The sequence below is a fragment of the Littorina saxatilis genome, linkage group LG3 (genome assembly GCF_037325665.1).
Source record: "Littorina saxatilis isolate snail1 linkage group LG3, US_GU_Lsax_2.0, whole genome shotgun sequence".
NCBI lineage: Eukaryota > Metazoa > Mollusca > Gastropoda > Littorinimorpha > Littorinidae > Littorina > Littorina saxatilis.
The window spans coordinates 43,206,074-43,227,269 of NC_090247.1; the positions used below are offsets into that span (position 1 = coordinate 43,206,074).

Sequence of the window (21,196 nt, forward strand, 5' to 3'; positions counted from 1 at the left end):
AATGAAAAAAAACTTCGGGGATATCATTCCCAGGAACTCTCATGTCAAATTTCATAAAGATCGGTCCAGTAGTTTAGTCTGAATCGCTCTACACACACACACAGACACACACAGACACACACACACACACACACACACACACACACACACACGCACATACACCACGACCCTCGTCTCGATTCCCCCTCTATGTTAAAACATTTAGTCAAAACTTGACTAACTGTAAAAAGCAAACTAATAAGACATAGTTGATTATTATTGTTTATTGTCACTTCAGCATTTTAATGCTATTCGAGACCGATGCAAGTTTGTTTCCTTTAAAAAGAGATAAGCTCTGTTTCCCCATCGAGTACTTATTTTGTGGAGCGGGTCAAGGTAAGGTACTATTGCATGACTTAGGTCTAGCAGGTCGGTTCTGGTACGCTTAGTTCGTTGCCTTCCTTATGTGTGTGTGTGTGTGTGTGTGTGTGTGTGTGTGTGTGTGTGTGTGTGTGTGTGTGTGTGTGTGTGTGTGTGTGTGTGTGTGTTGGAGTGTGCGTGTGTGCGTGCGCACGTGTGTGTGTGTGCGACTGTCACATTAACATGCATGCAGGCACCACACCTTTCAAGGATGATGTGTGCAACAAATCTTATGCACATAAACGCAGTCTCAGCAGGCATGTTTGTCTGGCTGAAGAACCAGGGTTTGAGTGCCCATTGTCAAAATATCTTCTTCAGCACCAGAATTGCCCACTCTAATGGCCACGTTTTTTGTCCTGCAATGCATGCATCAAGCGGTCTAAGTATCGTCTGGGTCCATGTGGTTATAGGGGAAGTTAGCAACTATTTCCAAAGTTTTGGGCGACCTTAGAAGTACTTCCCTCACTTTCGCATGCATGGGTCGAAATAAGAGCTTACTTTGGAAGCAAACGAGGAAGTAACTGAGGGTAAATTTACTACACCGAGACCATAGACCAAATAGCCTGGACCGCCAACTCGTCACGTGACCCTTCGAGGTTACGACGCTCGACTTTCAGGGGCGCTTGGCGTCCGGTTTGAAAGGCCAGCGATTCGAAGACAGTGAAAAGAAAGCACGCTCCAGTTATTTGTGACAATGGGAGGTGACAATGAACTGGATTTTCCAAAACTCCAAACTAAACTTAACAAAACTCATCGATAAACATGTTCCATATGCACTTTAGCTGAGTTTATTTTAGCATTTTCAGAACTTACCTCGGCAACTTCGTCCATTTTTACAATCGACACCGGATGTGACATCCCCCTGATTTCTGAAAGGCCATGTAAGCGTAGGTTCCTAAATGCGAGAGGCGCTACCTCGTAATAGAGAGAAAGGGCGGAGAGAGAGCTAGTTGGCGGTCCAGGATAAATGGTCCATGACCGAGTCCCAGGAGAACACACACTACTTGACCTCAGTACTCTCGAAGCCACTACTACGGTGTTCAATTTAGCTCGTGCATAGCGAGTAGCTTGTAACTGAGCTTCGGAAGGTAACACTCTAAAGGTAGGCATGAACTTCCAGGGTTTGATTTGATTGTTGTTGCTTTTTGGGTCCAGCGGACCATATAGGCCAAATCAAGACCCCACAAGTTTAACATTACACAAATTTAAATCAAACCAATTTCAAAAAACAAAGTCAGAAACGTTACCCGAAGGAAACACAAAAGTTAAGTCGAAACCCTACGTGTCATGGATCTTTTAAATTCAAATCTTAAAATAAAGGCCAGACTCCCTTAACAATCTAAAGAGAGCTGCAGAGCTGGTCTCCATAAAAATCTGTTTCAAAATAGAGGTGTCAAAATACTTTAATCATACAGATCAGTGCATTCAGTGAGAAAATGTATCACAGTAAAACTATTATCACAGGCGTGGCACCGTGGTGCCTCTTCTCTTTTAAGCAGGTGAACATGTGTTATATAAGTGTGACCAGTGTGTAACCTAGCCAAAACACTTTCTTCTTTTCTACTTGAAGCCATCAAAGGCAAGGGCTTTGATAGCTCAGGGCGTATCTTGTATAGTTTATTTTCCTTGCAGGTAGACCAACGGTCTGGCCAGAGTTTTAAACTGTATAAAAGGGTCTTTCGACGAAGGTCGGTGAAAGGGACAGATTGTTCAGAAAGCGGTGGAACCGCCATCTCCAGAGTATTTTTTGCTTCCTTGTCAGCAGCTTCGTTACCTTGTATGCCCATATGACTGGGCGCCAGTGGATGGGTGCCCCAGACTGATTTTAGAAAACAGTTTTATTGAAGATTAAAAACTGTTTTAGTGAAGATTTATTTTATTATTTACCGCGAGGGTATCCCGCGGATTGAAATAGGCTACCCCCTGGCTGGCAACACAGGGCAACAATGTTCCCACTGTCTATCCTTTCTTCTTGTTTCTCATCTTCTGTCTCTTGTCTTGCTTTTTATCTGCACTGTTTTCTGCCTTCAAGCCCTGTAATCTATCTGTATTCATTAATATTCTCTTAATCACTCGAAGGGTATAACAAACGGCAATACACGCAAAAGTCTCATCCCCGAAAAGGGATGACCCTGGGAACTCAAAAGTCCAGACTTGTTAGCTTTATACATGATTAGTTAGTACATGTTAGCATTTATTTGTGGCTATTCTTTCCTCTTTTCTATTTTTCTGCCTTTACTGACTTTACACTCTGTCCTTAATTCTTTAAAACTCTCCTTCCTGTGTATGTAATTTTGTATAGATAACAAAATATGAACAAGAACAAGAAATTGAGATGTGGGTGTCTAACAAAATAAAATACAAAACAAAAAAACCACCTTGTTCATTTCGTGTTTATTGTCGAAATGCGTGCAAATGTGTGTTATCTTCATTTTGGCGATACTTGTATGTTTTATTTACAACCTGCCCTCTTAAATGATATAGAAGCCTGTCTCATAGTTTGAATGTGCCTGTGCGGGTCTTTGGGTGTTGCTGAATAAGTTGCATACTTGCATGCTCACATACTTCTAGAATAATGCAACACTGAACGGTTGTCTTCGGCCATTTGCGGGATGTAATATGTAAACCGAGTTTTGGTTCTTGTATAGGGTCCTTGTTGTGGGGTTGAAACCCGTAAACTCCCTTGAGTGCTTAGTTGGCACATGTTATGTCATGCGTGTTTCCAGACTACTGCTCTGCTCATCATTAACTCCTATCTGACCTTAGAAATTGCTCAATCTGGCTTTTTTCCCCGGCTTTTTTGAGGGAAGCAATTTTAACTTTTTTATGTTACCATTTTCTGGCATGAAAATATCCTTTCAATTTGAAATTCCAATTTTGTTTTTAACTTTGTTGTGCTTTAAACATTTGACTATTAACAGAGAAGTTAAGGGAGGTTTAAGTTAAACTGCCAGAGATTTGGCCACTCGAGGGCTGGATGTCAGCAGAAGACAAGTGCGTGAGTGGTGAGGAGGGAACCATGCTCAACACCACTTACCTGCACAAATTGCAAGGGAGACCACTCCCCATCCTCCCGCGAGTGTCCCCTGTGAGCGACAGTTCCCAAATTCTTGCGTGTCATGAATAAATCATGCATTTTAAATGCTGCAAAAAGCGTAATAATTAGCCAGGTATAAAGAATGATCACAACAAACAACTTGGGTTGACTGGTATCTTGTCAGGAAAAGGTAAAACCAACACATGTTTGCGAAGGTTGTTGGTTTTTAACGTCCCTTCAGCCCATTTGGGACCTTTTCAGATTTTAATTGACAAAAAAACGTGTTGTTATTGTAATTATTCGCCCTGGCTTAGGTGCACCAGTGGTCTTGAGTTCCGAGTCCCCAAAGACTTTTGTAAATCATAATTTTTAAACTTTTTTTCTTCTTTTCTGAACTCTATGTACTTGTATGTTAATCTTTTTGATTTATCCTAAAGGTTTTGAGTCGTGTATTGAAAATCAAATATAGTGCGTGAGTGCCCTTGAACAGCTTTCCCACAAACCCATATTCTATTTTAGTGCGGGATATCCCCAAGGAAAGGTCAAATGGCATATGTATCACCGCGTGTCGACTGCTGGTAATAGTAGATACATACTTCTAGTATGATAGGCTTCTGGTTGGTTATGATTGTTTATTGTCTCTTCAGCAGTTAATGCTATTCGAGACCGATGCAAGTTTGTTTCCGTTTTCATGCTAGAGTCAATAACGCACTGATCAAGAATCATTTACGAACTGGTAATCTTGAACTTTAGCGTGTTAAATTCATAGCTCAGAATCCAGTGACATTTTTTACTTATTTTTGATACAAGTCCATGTAAGCAAGCCAAAGAACATTTGTCGTGAATTTAATTGACGGATTGAGCTCCAAACTTAAGCATAATTAATTAATTTGGTTGTTCAATCGACGAAAATGCACCGAAAATGGCGTACTTGTCAACCATGGGACATCATTTACACGAAAGAGTTGTCTCCCTTGTTCGCTCATACGGATAATTCCTTCTTTGACCCATGTAAACGAACTGCATTCGTACAGTTCATCGGGGTTCATTCCGTAACTTCAAAGGGATCTAAAATGGCTTGTTATGATTACAAGTGCAGGTTCTACAAATTTGGAGACTTAAATGCCTCTGAATTATTATGGGGGCGAGGACGCCCCCATTCTATACGGATAGTTTAGAGGTTGACCATGGGCAGCGCCATTTTGTTGTGAAATACGTCATCAGTTTGTGTACACAGGAAGTTGTGACATCCGTCACCCTATGGGAGGGGTGAAGGCAACATTGTTCATCTGTAGAAAGTTGTGAAATCCGTCACCCTATGGGAGGGGTGACGTCAAAATTGGTCATCACAGAGTTTGTGTAACACAGGAAGTTGTGAAATACGTCACCCTATGGGAGGGGTGACGTCAAAATTGTTCAACAAAAACATGATATGTCGCATTGTGCAGGGTCAACTGCAACAAACTCAAACCGAGCCATTCATACCTAGCTGTATTTGAGTGACTTATATACCCGACATTTTTATTTCTTATTTTTAGCACAGGTGTAGGAAAAATCATGAACCAAAATGTTATTTATTTTCTAATTTAACATTTTTTTACAAATATGACCATGGTCTTTTAAACATACAGTGACATTAAACATTGTTATGTTAAAAAAAAGAAAAAAGAAAAAAAGCTTTTGTGCACAAATCAGAAAATACATTGTACATTTTACCTACAGGCCAAACAGTGTCTGTTGGCGGCAAAGGGCCCAGCAAGTTGCTATTTTTAGATCGATTAAAAGTTGTCAAGAACAGGCGCTTACATTTGGATGTGTCCACTGATAGTAGGTTTGGTTGTGATCAATCAGAATGATGTAGGAATAAAAATGTATGACAGTTTGGTATGATGACATGTAATTCAAATATGCTGAAATGTAATATTATACATGATATAATATTATTATGGCTGTTGCCATGACCATGAACCCCAAGAAAGGTTTAATGTTATGTAAAATCAAAATACCAAAATCAAGCACCTACTAATCTGGTGTACGGTGCGGCTTTGACCTAATATGGATGGACACGCAACTCGCTCAGCCAGCCAGCGCTGCGAGACTTACAGCGGCCAACTTCGCCGCGGCGAGCTCATTGGCTCAGTATTGAACTTGCGTCAAGGCCGATGCGCGTAGATTCCCAGAATGTTTACTTTCGGTTAGATTCTTCGACAGCATTCGCAGAGGTGACTGCCGTATTGTGTACCGCAGTCAGAAGTAATTTATTACTTTTGGGAGTTTAGTAACGTGATATCAGTTTTCAATTGTTCGTTCACTTATATTGCTTTCAGATTTAACACACAAGAAACAGTAGCACGGTTTTCGTTGCGAAAATGTGCATTGGCAGTGCTACGCGATCGAATTGTGTATTATGTACACGCGGTGTTCTGGAAAAGACCGAAGCGACATGTGACGTCAGTCGTTCAGCCCGCGAGCGGTGGGATGGGGGGGTTCACATGGTTTGTTTGTTTCAGAACCACACCCATATACACACATTTCACATGTAAACCATTTGTCCGCCCCCTGTCGATATTTATCGACTAAGTTCCTTGTGAGCTATGAATTTAACACGCTAAAGTTCAAGATTACCTACGAACTTGTGCTCGAACATACCATACCAAACAACGAACAAGTCGCGTAAGGCGAAAATACAACATTTAGTCAAGTAGCTGTCGAACTCACAGAATGAAACTGAACGCAATGCCATTTTTCAGCAAGACCGTATACTCGTAGCATCGTCAGTCCACCGCTCATGGCATAGGCAGTGAAATTGACAAGAAGAGCGGGGTAGTAGTTGCGCTAAGAAGGATAGCACGCTTTTCTGTACCTCTCTTTGTTTTAACTTTCTGAGCGTGCTTTTAATCCAAACATATCATATCTATATGTTTTTGGAATCAGGAACCGACAAGGAATAAGATGAAAGTGTTTTTAAATTGATTTCGACAATTTAATTTTGATAATAATTTTTATATATTTAATTTTCAGAGCTTGTTTTTAATCCAAATATAACATATTTATATGTTTTTGGAATCAGAAAATGATGGAAAATAAGATGAACGTAAATTTGGATCGTTTTATAAATTTTTATTTTTTTTTTACAATTTTCAGATTTTTAATGACCAAAGTCATTAATTAATTTTTAAGCCACCACGCTGAAATGCAATACCGAAGTCCGGACTTCGTCGAAGATTACTTGACCAAAATTTCAACCAATTTGGTTGAAAAATGAGGGCGTGACAGTGCCGCCTCAACTTTCACGAAAAGCCGGATATGACGTCATCAAAGACATTTATCAAAAAAATGAAAAAAAACGTTCGGGGATTTTATACCCAGGAACCCTCATGTCAAATTTCATAAAGATCGGTCCAGTAGTTTGGTCTGAATCGCTCTACACACACACACAGACAGACAGACAGACACACACACATACACCACGACCCTCGTCTCGATTCCCCCCTCTACGTTAAAATATTTAGTCAAAACTTGACTAAATATAAAAACTAGACAACACTTCGCAGAAGAAATAAATAAATAAAGACAATAAGAGTCCCAGAAACTGAGAAATGGAGAAGTATCGTGAAATGACACACCTTACTCCACATCTCACAAAACATCTTACCGCCAATTAAGCAAAAGCACGTATAATTAAAACTGGCAATGCTAATAAAACGTGTTTTTTTTATTTATGCGAGTCTTTTTTCTTCTCTCGAATTGCTAGTACCCTACATCCTCATCCTGCCTGCATCCATCTCGTCACGCGGCTATTGCTGAAAAGAACAACCAGGCGACACGAGTCCAAATGGTCTCCTCGCCTGTTCCAAACCGTAGGGGTGGTAACTTTGGTAGGATCACTTTTATGATTTTGAATCGCTTCATAAATCATCCATTCCTGATTAGTTTTGAATGAAAGATGGCTTAACACAAATCTACAATGCTATCAACTATTTATTTTACAAACTTAGACAAAATTTAATTTAATGTCTAATGGACCGAGTTTGCATGACTCAAACAAAATCCCCCCCCCCCCCCCCCCAGGTCACACCTGAAATGGACCGATCCAAAGCGGCGTTTTTCCTATGCAAATCGCGATGTCAGGTGGTTTTAGTTAAAGTTCACACGGCGCAGACAGGGTTCAACCCGTGCTTTCAGCGATTTCGTTGGGTTTTGGCCCCGTCATCGCATACATTTGTTTGTGGGCACCGCACGAACTTACATTAGATTTGACTTCTGCCGTTGTAGAGCCGCATGTGTTTGCGGATGTGCGCGCGCGTCACAGTGTATGCACATGTGTTTTCGTGGTAGTGATGGAAGTGGTGGTGGTGTGTGTATGTGTGTGTGTGTGTGTGTGTGTGTGTTTACTTGTACGTTTTCACACACGTGTTATCTAATGATATAGAGGTTGTGGGGAAGACGGGAACGACAACGACGACGGAACAAAACGATGTGTGCCGTTTTCGTTCGGCGTCGTTTTTAGTGCAGACGCTGTTAGCGTTTGCGGGGGGAACGAGCGACCAGTGGCCCGGCAGAAGAAACACTTGTACAGTCGAACCTGTTAAAATCGACCAACCAAGGAAGCGACCAAAAAAGGTCACGACCGACATGCGGTCGGCATGGACAGATGATTCCATAGAAGAAACACTTGTCTGGGATCTTGGGAATGATGGGCAAGTACTCGCTGTCGAGAGGAGGTCACAAGGACAGGTTCGACAGTATTGTAAATACACCCCCACGACGATGACTTGCTGTAACACAACCCCCACGGTGCGTGTTGGAGAAATACGCTTTCTGCGTGGAGAGCATAAAACTTGTGCAGCACGTGAAGGAGCAACCCTTTGCTCTGGGCCGCCCCTCTCTGGCGTGGTAACATAATTACGCAAAACAGTGCCGCGCCCGTGATTGTGTGTGTGGGGAGGGGGGGGGAGAAAGAGGGGGCACGGGTATGTGCGTACGTGTGTGTGTGTGTGTGTGTGTGTGTATACAAATCATTTTTCCAACGATCATCACAATATTTAGTTTTCTTGTAAAAACCTTTTCAGGAAAGAAGCCGGGAAATCAACACACCACACGCACACACCAGGGGCGAATCACATATTTTTTAAGGGGGGTTTCCAAATTTCTTTTAGGGAAACGTTTAGTTCAGGACGCGAAGTGTTTGAACCTCCTCAGAGGGGTTAGGGGGCATGCCCCCCCCCCCCCCCCCAGTAAATGTTGATAAAAACAAGGAAAATGGAGCAATCTGGTGCAATCTTAGACAAGAAACTTCCCCTAAAACACCTGCCAAAAAGTAAATTTAAGAAGACAAATTTGGATCTAAACAAGGACAATTCACCGATCTTGTGCAACGTGAGCCAACAAATTGCCCAACTACTTTCCAAAACCGTCACTTAAAATACAAAGGCCGGCTCCTAGGGTGACCGGCATTCCCCCTTCCCCCCCCCCCCCCCCCTCCCCCGGAAAATGTTGATAAAAATCAAGGAAAATGGAGCGATCTCGTACAATCTGAGACATCAGGTTTTTTTTTATTCACATAAACAAACTCTTTCTTTTTTTCTGTCCTTTTTTTTAGTCATTGCGGGGGGGGGGGGGGGGGGGTCCGGGAACCCCGGGAACCCCGGCCCCTAGATCCGCCCCTGCACACACACACACACACACACACACACAAACACACACACACACACACACGAACCCACGCACAAGCACGCACACAAAACATATCTTAGATAAAGGTACCATGAAGTTTTAATGACCAAGTCAGAAGGTTTTCATGCAAGCTATGAGAGCTTATCCCAGTGCTAGCCAATGATCTCAGGTCCCTGGTTGGGCTCCAGGTCGTGAGAGATGTAGGGAGGGGCGGGTAATCCCGAAGCACTGTCGTACAGACTGCACTGTTTGAACTCGCAGGGACTCGTCCGCCATTCGTAGCGTACTCCCACCACGTGACGCGTGCCGCAGCCGGAAGTGTTAAGGGTCACGAGACTGGCTTGGTGCTTTGTGATTAGTGCAGCCACCCAGGCGTCATGGCGGTCGTCACAGTGCGTCATGTTGCTCACGCTGCAGCACACCTAAAGCAATGGACAGAAAATAAACACATAGTCAGAAGAAATGTTAAGCTACTAATAAGTCATATCAACCAATATTGTTCTAAAAAAAACTATAGGGTATTGCTGCAACTTTTTTCGGCTATGTTTGTTTGTCGAAAGTATCTGGTCAGCTACTATTCATATTAGTTACTCAAATTATTTAATAAACTTGACGCTTTGTGTTTAGATGGGCTATTCAGAGAAGAGAAATGTAAAATCAAAATGTTAAAATGCTCAAATAGTCGTTCTTACACCAAAATAGGAAGACAACCTGTAGTAAACAGTAAACCTGTATCGTTTGTATGCAAACTCTGTGCATATAGCACCAGATCTATAGATGCTGTGAGAGGGTAATCTGAAAAAAAACGTAAACACACACACACACACACACACACACACACACACACACACACACACACACACACATTTCACACCTCAAATCCTTTGTTATTATTGACGGTCAGTTTGGCATGGCCATGATCGTACTGAACGTCCAGAGTGTGTTGACCTTTCATGAAGGCTGAGGGGAAGGGACCCTGGAAAACCACGTCTTTCTGACCGTACGCCACGTTGAGGGCACCCAGCACTAACCGCTGGGCCACGTCCTGCTTGTAACGAGGGTGGATTCTGTACATAGAAGAAAACAAAATCATTCGCTAAAAAGATTAGTATTAGTGATACCTCTCCACATTAACAGAAACAGATAAGACAAAGGTGCCTCGACCCTTATTTTATGTGTAACGCCCTAAATGATAAGGACGTATAGGGTAGCGTTGCAAATATAAAATCATGGCACAAAACAAAAGTTAAGAACAAAAAGTGATCTTTTCTAAAGAAAACATGAAGATCGTTAAACACACAAAAAAAAGAATTGACACCACGAGTTAACTAGTGTCAGTCATACGCATTTTACTCAGGGAAAACTCCTTTTCCATGAGTTAGCCCATCTTGAGCACATACACTATCATCAACAAAATTCATTAAGAGTAAATAACAAATGTAAGATCCGGTCAAGTGTAGTGCCATAGGCTAAAAACAACACCTTGTGTGGTGAGTCTTACGTTCCACGCGGAGAGTTGAAGTCCGGCAGGTCCATAGCGACGGCCATGAAGGTTTTGGGCATAGCAGGGTTAGGGTTGTAGCCGTAGTTAGCTGTCTGGGCCCACCTCTCGCCAGGAAATCCTCCAACCATCGAGTTGTGAGCGTTACCCGCCAGCTGAAGAAAGCATTTGATTTTTTTCAAGATAATCTCGGTAATTTCAAACCTTCCCCAAAACGTTTGTTCAAGAAAGGGTAACAAAAGTATAAATAGTGTTGAAATGTTCAACTGATTTTTTTCCCCACGACACAACTATTCCAAATGCGTATTCTTCCTACCATGCAAACATTAGCGGTTACTGGTTTATATTCAGTCCCAAAAGTAAACTTTAATGGAACAACTGAAGGAGGGGGGGGGGGGGGGTAAACAAAGGTGAAGCCAAATATCATTACACAACAATGTTCGCACATCGAAATCAATTACTCGAGTTTACATTACATCTCTGTTGTGCCTAATTATGTGAAAAACGGAATTGAGATGACAGTCGATAACCAAAACTAGTTTTGGGCAGTTTGAGGTCATCAACATTACATGCGTCTAAATTGACTGTCACGTCAAACAAACAAAATAGGCTTGGGGAAACATTACAATAGTCCTTCTTGTTACCCGACTTTTAAAAAAACATAACTACGTCATTGATATGCCACTAACAGACGCTTTTTTGCGCTATTTAACACGCTTTTAAGGCAGGGGTCACGTGACAGCCACTTAAAATGAGGATGCCCCTTAAATGGACCAAATAAAAAATATTTATAAAAATGAAATGAACATAACATTTGTACTGACGTCAGCCTTTCAAGGCACACTCCGCCTCGTGAACACAGTTCGCCTCACCGTCTCAGAATCGGTCAGGCTTTTACATGGGAAAAGACCATCCCTCCACTTGGGCACATACCAAAATTGAGCAGCGTGCCTGCTATCTGCGCACAGTGGTGTTTTTTGACGAATTCATTTCGTAAAATGCTGTGGTGTCTTTTTTGAAAATTATGTCATCAAATAATTCCAACTCACCACAGCAAGCAGTCAGGGTGTTGAGTTTTGGTATGTGACCAAGGGGAGGGATAGTCTTGTTCCATGTTAAAGCTTGGCCAGATCTGAGTCGGTTTGTTTGTTTGTTTGCTTAACGCCCAGCCGTTCACGAAGGGCCATGTCAGGGCGGTGTCTGAGTCGGTGAGGCGAACTGTTTTCACGAGGCTGAGTGGCCTTTTAAGGTTTGGTACCAACATATTGCATCATGTTGTGTACCTCAACAACAACAAAAAATAAACCAATTTTTTTTTAAATGCCTCAGACATTTTATACACACGTTGTAAGTCCGGAAGGCGGTTCAATTTGGCACTTTTTTAATTTTAGGTTTACTTTCAGAAGGGCCAAGACATTTCTTTTCATATTTAAAAAAAACAAAAACAAAAAGGTAAATTACCAGTATTAACGCGAGTCATGTAACAATGAAATAACAGAGAGAGAAGAACTAGGCACCTGCACATATCCGAAGGGGAAGGAGTTCGAAGTCTGTTGGAGTGACTGCTGGTGGAACTGTGTCCGCCATTGTTTCACCATGTTGGAGATCTCACACCCGTAAAGCTCAGGATGACCTGAGTTGGCTTCGCCTTGACAGCGAAGAACAACATACAGTGTACTTCTTCAGAGGACACGGCAATATCAAAGCAAAGTTTTGTGTCAATATGAATTAACTATAACTGACACTAAAACAAACATTTTTCTGGATAAAATGTCGGCGAGGATCCTGGTTACAACCGAGAAAAAGTTTCGTTGAAAGTAAACAAAACTGGTCCAAAACATTCCATTGCTTGGAACAGTTACATCTCAACGTGCAATACAACAACAAACAAGAGGTTATGAAAAAGCATTCTATCTTCTTTTTTTCCGTTGGAATGTTCAAAAATAGTCAAACAAAGCAAGTCAGCTTTACAGATTCAATCATTTAAATTTTTAAGTATTTAGACACACTGGCCATTTGAAATGACGCTGTTCAGTCAAATACGGTTCGTATTGTAAGTTAAACTATCCGAGATCTATCTTTTCTTACAAAACGTACTCACCTTGGTACCAGAGAGCACCGTACAGCGTGGTGCTCAATAGCGGGTGGATCATGGCATTATACAGAACGCCGTGAGCTCCCGGACCCCTGGAGAGAAGCTTCACATGACATCACACGTACACACATCTCTTGAAACACAGATACACATACACACATACATACACACACGCATTCACGTATATATGTACACATTCACATACCCTCCCACACACGCTGCAACAAAGGACATATTTTTCCGTGCACGTGTTATTATCATTCTGTCGATTTGATTTCAAATCACTCATACTAGACGTTGTGTACTGTTAATGTACGTTGCTGTTACTTACACGTACACCCGTATCTAACGTCAACAAGTTCTTGGTATAAGACATACGTACACAGACGTGTACTTTGTGAGTGATCAATTTACCGTTTACAAGGTCTAACGCTTAACGGCCTAAACCTTTTCTGATACCGCCTACGATACTGAGGGATCTTTTTATCAGTTTGCCGGTATGCTCTACACTCAACACATAGTTCTAATTCCGAACCGTTTGTTATGGTGTGCACACGCCGTGAAGACCTGTGGGGGTGACCAGGCTTCAACAGGGGTACCACCCCAGGACGACTCTACCAGGCCAATAGGATACTTCAGCTTTTCGTGCAGATACTCCGCAAACAGCCAGCACACCGCCGAAGATGAACCAATATAGCCTGCAACAAAATAACAAATAAAATAAATACATATAGACATTAAACATACAGTGACATATGCCACAAGCTGCTTCTCTTTCTCTGTGGTTCTAGTGTGCACATATATCTCTTGTATACTTGCAAGGTGACTTCCATGAAGTCCACAAGAGTCCTGTCATATCTCCACATGAGATCCATGTAGCGGGAATGTAACGTTTCTAGTATTCGTTCAATGAAATGCAGTGCTATTCAAAAAAGAATTGTGAGAGGTAAAAACCTGAAATAGAAAACAGATATACACAGAGAGCGTGAGACGCCAGTAATGGGCAAGTGGGTCAGGGAGCTTCATGAAAACCGAGAAGAACTTTTAATTAACGTTTTACTGCCTCCAACCTGTCTGCTTTTCCGCAAACCAATTCACCCCCCCCCCCCCTAACATTGCTATCAACTATAAGATTAAACGGAGTGCTAACGTGAGTTGGGGCCGGTCCAGGGAATGTCAAAGGCCATGGTGTCCTGGGGTGTGGCGCTCTGGACCCGCTTGGCCCGTGTGAAGCGGATGTCGGGGAACTGCAGTGCGTGATGCAGCTCTGCTGTGGCGTTGATCACCTGTGATGAGCAAAACAAGTACGCGTCAGGTGAAGAAGGCCTGTTTTCTATAAAGGTGTATTCTTCTTCTTCTTTTCAGTTCCTGAGAGTTTTACTCTACAGGATCACCCTGCGATGCGAATTTTTGCGTGCCAAACTGGTTTTTTTTAATTATCACACGGCAGCATGAAGCTGTCCTCATGGGTGTGCATGCTAGATATACGAGTATATGTGTATATATACGAGTATATACTTTCGCAGAAAAATCTGGCTATTCAACGGGCGTATTGGTCTTACTGCATGCATTTGGCACGAGTGTTGGTACCATTTCGTCCGCTTCGGGACTTCAGTTAATTTTGACTCTGGGAAATACAGAAAAATCCTGTTTATATTGGTTCCAAACCCCAACCGATAGTGATGATCAATTTGAAATATTCTTCCTTGAGTGAGAGACAGAGAGAGATTTGTTCATTACTAACACTGCTGAAGCCGAAGTACATGTTGCTCTGCCCCGAACACAGCCACACGTCACCAAACAACACGTCATGTAGCATCACGTGACCGTCACTAGAGCTGACGTCAACAGTGAACGGTCCTTTGCCAGTCTGGGCCGGAAGTTCCAGTTTCCATTTCCCATGGGACACCTTGGCCGTGGTCGGTGTACCTTGTGACCCTTGACCTGTGATCTTGGCGGTGATGGTGTCACCCTCTGTGTCTGCAGTGCCCCACAAGACGGCTTGTTGCGGGGCGCGTTGTAACACCATGTGGTCACCGAAGTTGGTGGCAAGTTTTAAGACACAGTCACCTAAGGAACATAACTGTATCGTTTATATTAACGTAGTGTTTACTATTACATTGTACTACTACTTCTTATACTACTACCAACACAACTACTACTACTACTGATACTTCTGTTATTACTATTACCACTACTACTACGACTTCTACTACTACTGGAACAGGATGCAAACTTTTGTTTTAAGTTATATCTGCATCGGAAATCTCGTACACATAAGAAAGAAAGTGCTGAAAAAAATTAATAGGTCCCCAAGGCAATGAAGGGGCACTTTTGTTTCTCATTAACTTCTTCCTTCATCCGACCTAGTCTCCCTTTGAACACTACCCGCATTTTTTGAGAGGATGTGTGTCGGTTGATGGGGGGGGGGGGGGGGGAGGGGGCGGGGCAGGGTAGAATCTTATTTGCCCAGTACTCTTTACTGTCTGTTCGACTGCTACACTCTACGTCTCAAATACGGCCAAGCTTTTGCCAATTGCCTGTGCGTATTGGCACTGCAGAGGTGGTGAACACAATACTGTAGACAAACATTTACAACTTCTTAAGAGAGCTTTTAAGACAAACAAAATATTTCTTTTGCATTTGAAAATAAAAAAGGAAGTTAAAAATATCACAGAAAGCATTATAGAGACGTGAGGAAAGAGAAAAAGATCTCCATAAAAATGGTCAAAACGGGACAGGTTAAAATCAAACAAATATAGCAAACAACAATAGCAACAGCAACAAAACACGGGAAAGTACAGCTAACGTGTAGTTGGGATCACAGGCACTCGTCACGAGGTGGGCGGGGCGTATGTCTTGGATGTCACTTGTGATGGACGGTCGTCTTCTGCTATGGTTTATAATAGTAGTAGTCTCATCAGGTTGTTCGCACGAGTGAGTTTTTACGTTTATGACCGTTTTTACCCCGCCATTGAGGCAGCCATACGCCGCTTTCGGGGGAAGCATGCTGAGTATATGTATGTGTGAACAGCTCAGATCATGGGTAATGTTAACACCTTCACATTTAAATGCTTATTTTATAGCCATCCATTGAATTGAGAAGAAAACAAAGCATACTAAACTGCTAAGCATGAATCAAACAATAAGAAAATAAAAAGAACCAACAGCATCGTTTTTTATGTGTGGGTAGTAAACACGTTTTATTTACAAAACACGGCGGAAAATGGCGACACATTTATTGCACAGCGTCAGGTCACTTTCTTCAACCAAGGCCAGTGCTTTCATACATGACAAAGGAAAGCAAATATATGGCCTGAATAATAAAGTTATAGTGTTCCTTTGCGTGTCTGAGTGATAAACTGTTTTAACTGTCTTCTGAAACGTAATTGCACTCAGCAGATTTGTCTTCCGCTCATAACTTTCGTGTCACACGGTCTTTGCGACAAACAGATAGATCGCATTCTCGCAGAAAATCATTGACAACACAGACCAGTCATTTTTAGCATTGCATTTGGGAAGGGCTACTATTATAGTGTGTTTTAAGAAAGAAAAACATTATAGTATCGGCAGAACACGACCAAATGAGTTTTTGTGTCACAACGTTATGGGCGTGAGATTTGTTAAACTTTTTGTTCTCACACTGTTGCAAAATCATTGACAACACAGACAAGTCAGTTTTAGCATAGACATTGGGAAGGGCTACTATTATAGTGTGTTTTAGGAAAGAAAAACATTATAGTATCGGCAGAACACGACCAAATAAGTTGCGTTATGGGCGTGAGATTGTTTTTTTTCACACTGCAGATCATATCTCATAATATACTGAGTGGATCTTTATGAAATTTGATATGGATATTTTTGATTGGATTTTCTCATAGAAGGTTTTTTCCGTTTATTGATAGGACAGTTTGATGACGTCATATTTTATCGTTTGCCAAAAGGTCGAGGCAGCACTTTCACAGTTACAGTTTTTCATCAATTTGATCGAATTTCTTATCACACAATCTCAGATCTTGGCCGGATTATGGGATTGCATTTCAGCTTGGTCACTTAAAGTTTTGTTATTGAAATGTTTGTTCGAAATATGTCATTTTTTTACATTTTTAAAAACTAATATTTGAAACAGAAAATTTATATTGGTGTATTCCCTATTGCGTCCTGTATCTAAAACTATATAGTTTTGTTGTTTTGTATTGATAATTATGCTTAAAAATGAAGAAAACCGATAAATAACCACTATCTTTATTTATGAAAAAAGACACTTAAAAACAACTTCTATCTATTCCTTATCATTTTCTGATTCCAAATATATATAGTTTCATGGTGTTTGACGTTGAAAATATGCTCAAACTTAACAAACTCGGATCGTTGAATGGAAATTATACTTCCAAGCTCCAAAAGCACGTCATTTCAAGTGTGGAACACGCTCATGACGTCATACTGAAAGGTGATGAATTATGGCTTCACCTTGCGATGTTTCATTTCAAACATGGTAACATTTTTAAAGGGGTTTCTTTCTCAGATTTGTGTTTGCCCTCTGTCTGTCTCTCTATGTCTCCGTCTGTCTGACTGATTCAATTAAATGTGTAATTACTTAGTTTTGCAAAAGTCAAACTAAGTATGATATACCTAATTGATTCAGGTCTCTAAATTCTTATTGTAAAATTGTGAGTTTTATTCAAAACAAATTTAATTGGTGTTTTAAACTCAATAATGGGGCATGCTGTGATGAGTAGAAGAATGTGTGTTTACGAGCAGAAAAAAGCGCATCAAAGTCAAGAATCGTGTTTTTCTTTTTCTATTTTCACCTTGTAGTTTCATACAGACACTAAGCAACAGTGTAGTACCACTTCCAGTGCAATATCTTGTACTTTAATTTTGACCATCTGTGTAACACTTTATTGACCCATGATCTGAGCTGTTCACATAAGTTACAGCTCCGTCCATCCATGGTATCGCCTGATATTTTGTCGAGACTGGGTCAATGAATATGATGACGTCACTCGAGGCTCTGCCGAGAGTGACGTCATTATATTCTTTCACCCCGTCGAGACAAAATATCACGCGATACCATGGATGGACGGAGCTGTAACGTATATATGGCATGACCAAAGTAAAGAGAATTTGTCATGGGATGTGGAAACAAATCATTGGAAATTCACCATGGGCAATCAACCCAAGCCTAGAAGTTGTAGAACCATATTTTGTTTCAGTCTTGGCAAGACCAGTTTTGTCCAGTTCCGGAAAAGACATCATGAATTCATTCACCCTGCCGAGACGAAAAAAACAAACAATTCCATGGATGAAAACGTATAAGCTTATATCCCGTGACGCATCAAAGCTAAATTTTGTTTTGAAATGTCTTCACAACGTACAGATGACTTATAACGACATAATCGCCTTCACAAGACAGGAAAAATGCACACTTTGTTTTTCGTCTGCTACAAATCTAGTCTCGTTGGTTGACGGAGAGAATAAAGCTTCAATCGTACCTTCATCAACAGGAATAAATGCTCAATCCGATGTCAGTTCGCAACTGAACCTTGTTTTTTTTTCTTTAACTTTTTGATTAACATTGAAACGGCAATCCAAAAGAGTGTTTCAGCTGTTTCAAGACACAGGCTTAGCTCCTTCTTTTGAGTTGCTTTTCAGTCTAAAATGACACCGGAAGCGAACAAATTGTCGCGTATACTGTCGTCACAAAAAGACGTCATGACAAAGTTACACGCAAAGCGAAAGAGACTTTGACGTCATTTACTTTTGTTCGGAATTTTCTGTCTGTTCCTAGCTTGTCAGTGAAGACCTGACGTGAGTAATCTTACCCAAAACGTCTTAGCTCCTTCTTTTGAGTTGCTTTTCAGCTGCTTGAGTTGCTTGACACCGGAAGCGAACAAATTGTCGCGTATACTGTCGTCACAAAAAGACGTCATGACAAAGTTACACGCAAAGCGAAAGAGACTTTGACGTCATTTACTTTTGTTCGGAATTTTCTGTCAGTAAAGACCTGACGTGAGTAAGCTTACCCAAAACGTCTTTGTTCTCTATTCACATTGCAGCTGTGAAATAATCTGTCTTGTGTCTCGGTCGTGTAGGTACAGAGTTTGCTTCTGCAATCATTGTGTTCGTGTTGATGACGGCTTCATAAGACAAATCAGCGAATCTATCGTGAGGAAGACGTTTATGTACAAATCACCGAACCCAACCCATTTTTTGTGTGCATTTTTCTGAAGAATAAACTGCATGTGGTTAATTTCATCCGTTTAATGCTTGTCGAAACGAGCCATAAGGCTTTAGAAATAAAAGATTTCACGCATTGCTTGGCCATCTGATCACAGATGAGGTCGCAGTTTGTAGGTTGAATCTATGAATCGGCCAGAGATAGATCTGCATTTCTGGTACGACCATCCAGATTATCAACAGCGGGTTCATGGTCGGAATCAAGAGGTCAAATTTGCGTGGCTCCCAATCATTTCATAAAAGATTTCCATTTTCTTGTTTCTGCGGCTGCGCAAGTTATTTTGCCTAGGTCATGGCCGAACTTTAGGCCTACGGAGAAATATCGCTGGATATTTTCTCCCTAGATTAACAGAGACAAAGAAGGGAAGTCATGCTGTATACATAAGCAGAGATCTGTGACATAAGTTACAGCTCCGTCCATCCATGATATCGCCTGATATTTTGTCGAGACTGGGTCAATGAATATGGTGACGTCACTCGAGGCTCTGCCGAGAGTGACGTCATTATATTCTTTCACCCCGTCGAGACAAAATATCACGCGATACCATGGATGGACGGAGCTGTAACGTATATATGGCATGACCAAAGTAAAGAGAATTTGTCATGGGATGTGGAAACAAATCATTGGAAATTCACCATGGGCAATCAACCCAAGCCTAGAAGTTGTAGAACTATATTTTGTTTCAGTCTTGGCAAGGCCAGTTTTGTCCAGTTCCGGAAAAGACATCATGAATTCATTCACCCTGCTGAGACGAAAAAACGATTCCAATTTCCATGGATGAAAACGTATAAGCTTATGTATCGATTGGAGATTGGATTTCCCTTCTTTGAGTCATGTGACGTCAGAGGCCGACAAAACTTTATAATTTGGCTTTTCAGGTTGACCGAAACTTCAAAGGAACTCAAAAAAAAAACCGTCATGTGTTTGATTGCATGTGTGTGTGCTGTTCAATGTCAAAACAACAACAAAGTGAGTACATGACGTGTGTTTTGTAGTTCCTTTGAAGTTTCGGTCAACCTGAAACGCCCAAATATGAAGCTTATGTGTTTGATTGCATACATGTGGATTGCATGCATGTGTGTGTGTGCTCGTTCAATCGTCAAAACAACAACAAAGTCATAAGTACCTGAAAGGAATTCGATCGATACATAAATGTTATTTGCGTGTTTGACCAAAATATGACATTTTACACAGATCTCGACAGTCATTGTTCACCTCGACCGCTAGCGCGGTCTCGGAGAACAATGACTGTCTCGATCTGTGTAAAATGTCATATTTTGGTCAAACACGCAAATAACGTATAATATCCCGTGACGCATCAAAGCTAAATTTTGTTTTGAAATGTCTTCACAACGTACAGATAACTTATAACGACATAATCGCCTTCACAAGACAGGAAAAACGCACACTTTGTTTTTCAGTCGTCTGCTACAAATCTAGTCTTGTTGGTTGACGGAGAGAATACCGCTTCAATCGTACCTTCATCAACAGTAATAAATGCTCAATCCGCAGTCATTTTGCAACTGAACCTTGTTGTTTTTTTCTTTAACTTTTTGGTTAACATTGAAACGGCAATCCAAAAGAGTGTTTCAGCTGTTTCAAGACACAGGCTTAGCTCCTTCTTTTGAGTTGCTTTTCAGTCTAAAATGACACCGGAAGCGAACAAATTGTCGCGTATACTGTCGTCACAAAAAGACGTCATGACAAAGTTACACGCAAAGCGAAAGAGACTTTGACGTCATTTACTTTTGTTCGGAATTTTCCGTCTGTTCCTAGCTTGTCAGTGAAGACCTGACGTGAGTAAGCTTAAACCAAAACGTCTTTGTTCTCTATTCACATTGCAGCTGTGAAATAATCTGTCTTGTGTCTCGGTCGTGTAGGTACAGAGTTTGCTTCTGCAATCATTGTGTTCGTGTTGATGACGGCTTCATAAGACAAATCAGCGAATCTATCGTGAGGAAGACGTTTATTATATGTACAAATCACCGAACCCAACCCATTTTGTGTGTGCATTTTTCTGAAGAATAAACTGCATGTGGTTAATTTCATCCGTTTATTGCTTGTCGAAACGAGCCATAAGGCTGTAGAATAAAAGATTTCACGCATTGCTTGACCATCTGATCACAGATGAGGTCGCAGTTTGTAGGTTGAATCTATGAATCGGCCAGAGATAGATCTGCATTTCTGGTACGACCTTCCAGATTATCAACAGCGGGTTCATGGTCGGAATCAAGAGGTCAAATTTGC

At 41.3% G+C, this 21,196-nt stretch overlaps 1 protein-coding gene and 1 long non-coding RNA gene across 2 annotated transcripts in view; both read right to left on the reverse strand.

Annotated features, from left to right (window-relative positions):
• Window positions 1-9,193: 9,193 nt before the first annotated feature.
• Window positions 9,194-21,196, reverse strand: part of LOC138962438 (sialate O-acetylesterase-like) — a 12,878-nt gene continuing 875 nt past the window's right edge. Inside the window, exons 2-9 of the mRNA XM_070334244.1 lie at window positions 14,453-14,778; window positions 13,859-13,994; window positions 13,244-13,406; window positions 12,715-12,800; window positions 12,131-12,261; window positions 10,614-10,768; window positions 9,987-10,179; window positions 9,194-9,534 (exon numbers count right to left, since the gene is read on the reverse strand). Coding sequence (XP_070190345.1) covers window positions 9,265-9,534; window positions 9,987-10,179; window positions 10,614-10,768; window positions 12,131-12,261; window positions 12,715-12,800; window positions 13,244-13,406; window positions 13,859-13,994; window positions 14,453-14,778 — 1,460 coding nt within the window. The 3' untranslated portion in view covers window positions 9,194-9,264. The remainder of the gene's footprint in view (window positions 9,535-9,986; window positions 10,180-10,613; window positions 10,769-12,130; window positions 12,262-12,714; window positions 12,801-13,243; window positions 13,407-13,858; window positions 13,995-14,452; window positions 14,779-21,196) is intronic.
• Window positions 16,603-19,326, reverse strand: LOC138962436 (uncharacterized). The gene is made up of 2 exons (XR_011454514.1): window positions 18,716-19,326; window positions 16,603-18,514 (listed from the first exon to the last, which is right to left on the reverse strand). It is a non-coding gene; the product is annotated as an uncharacterized lncRNA (long non-coding RNA).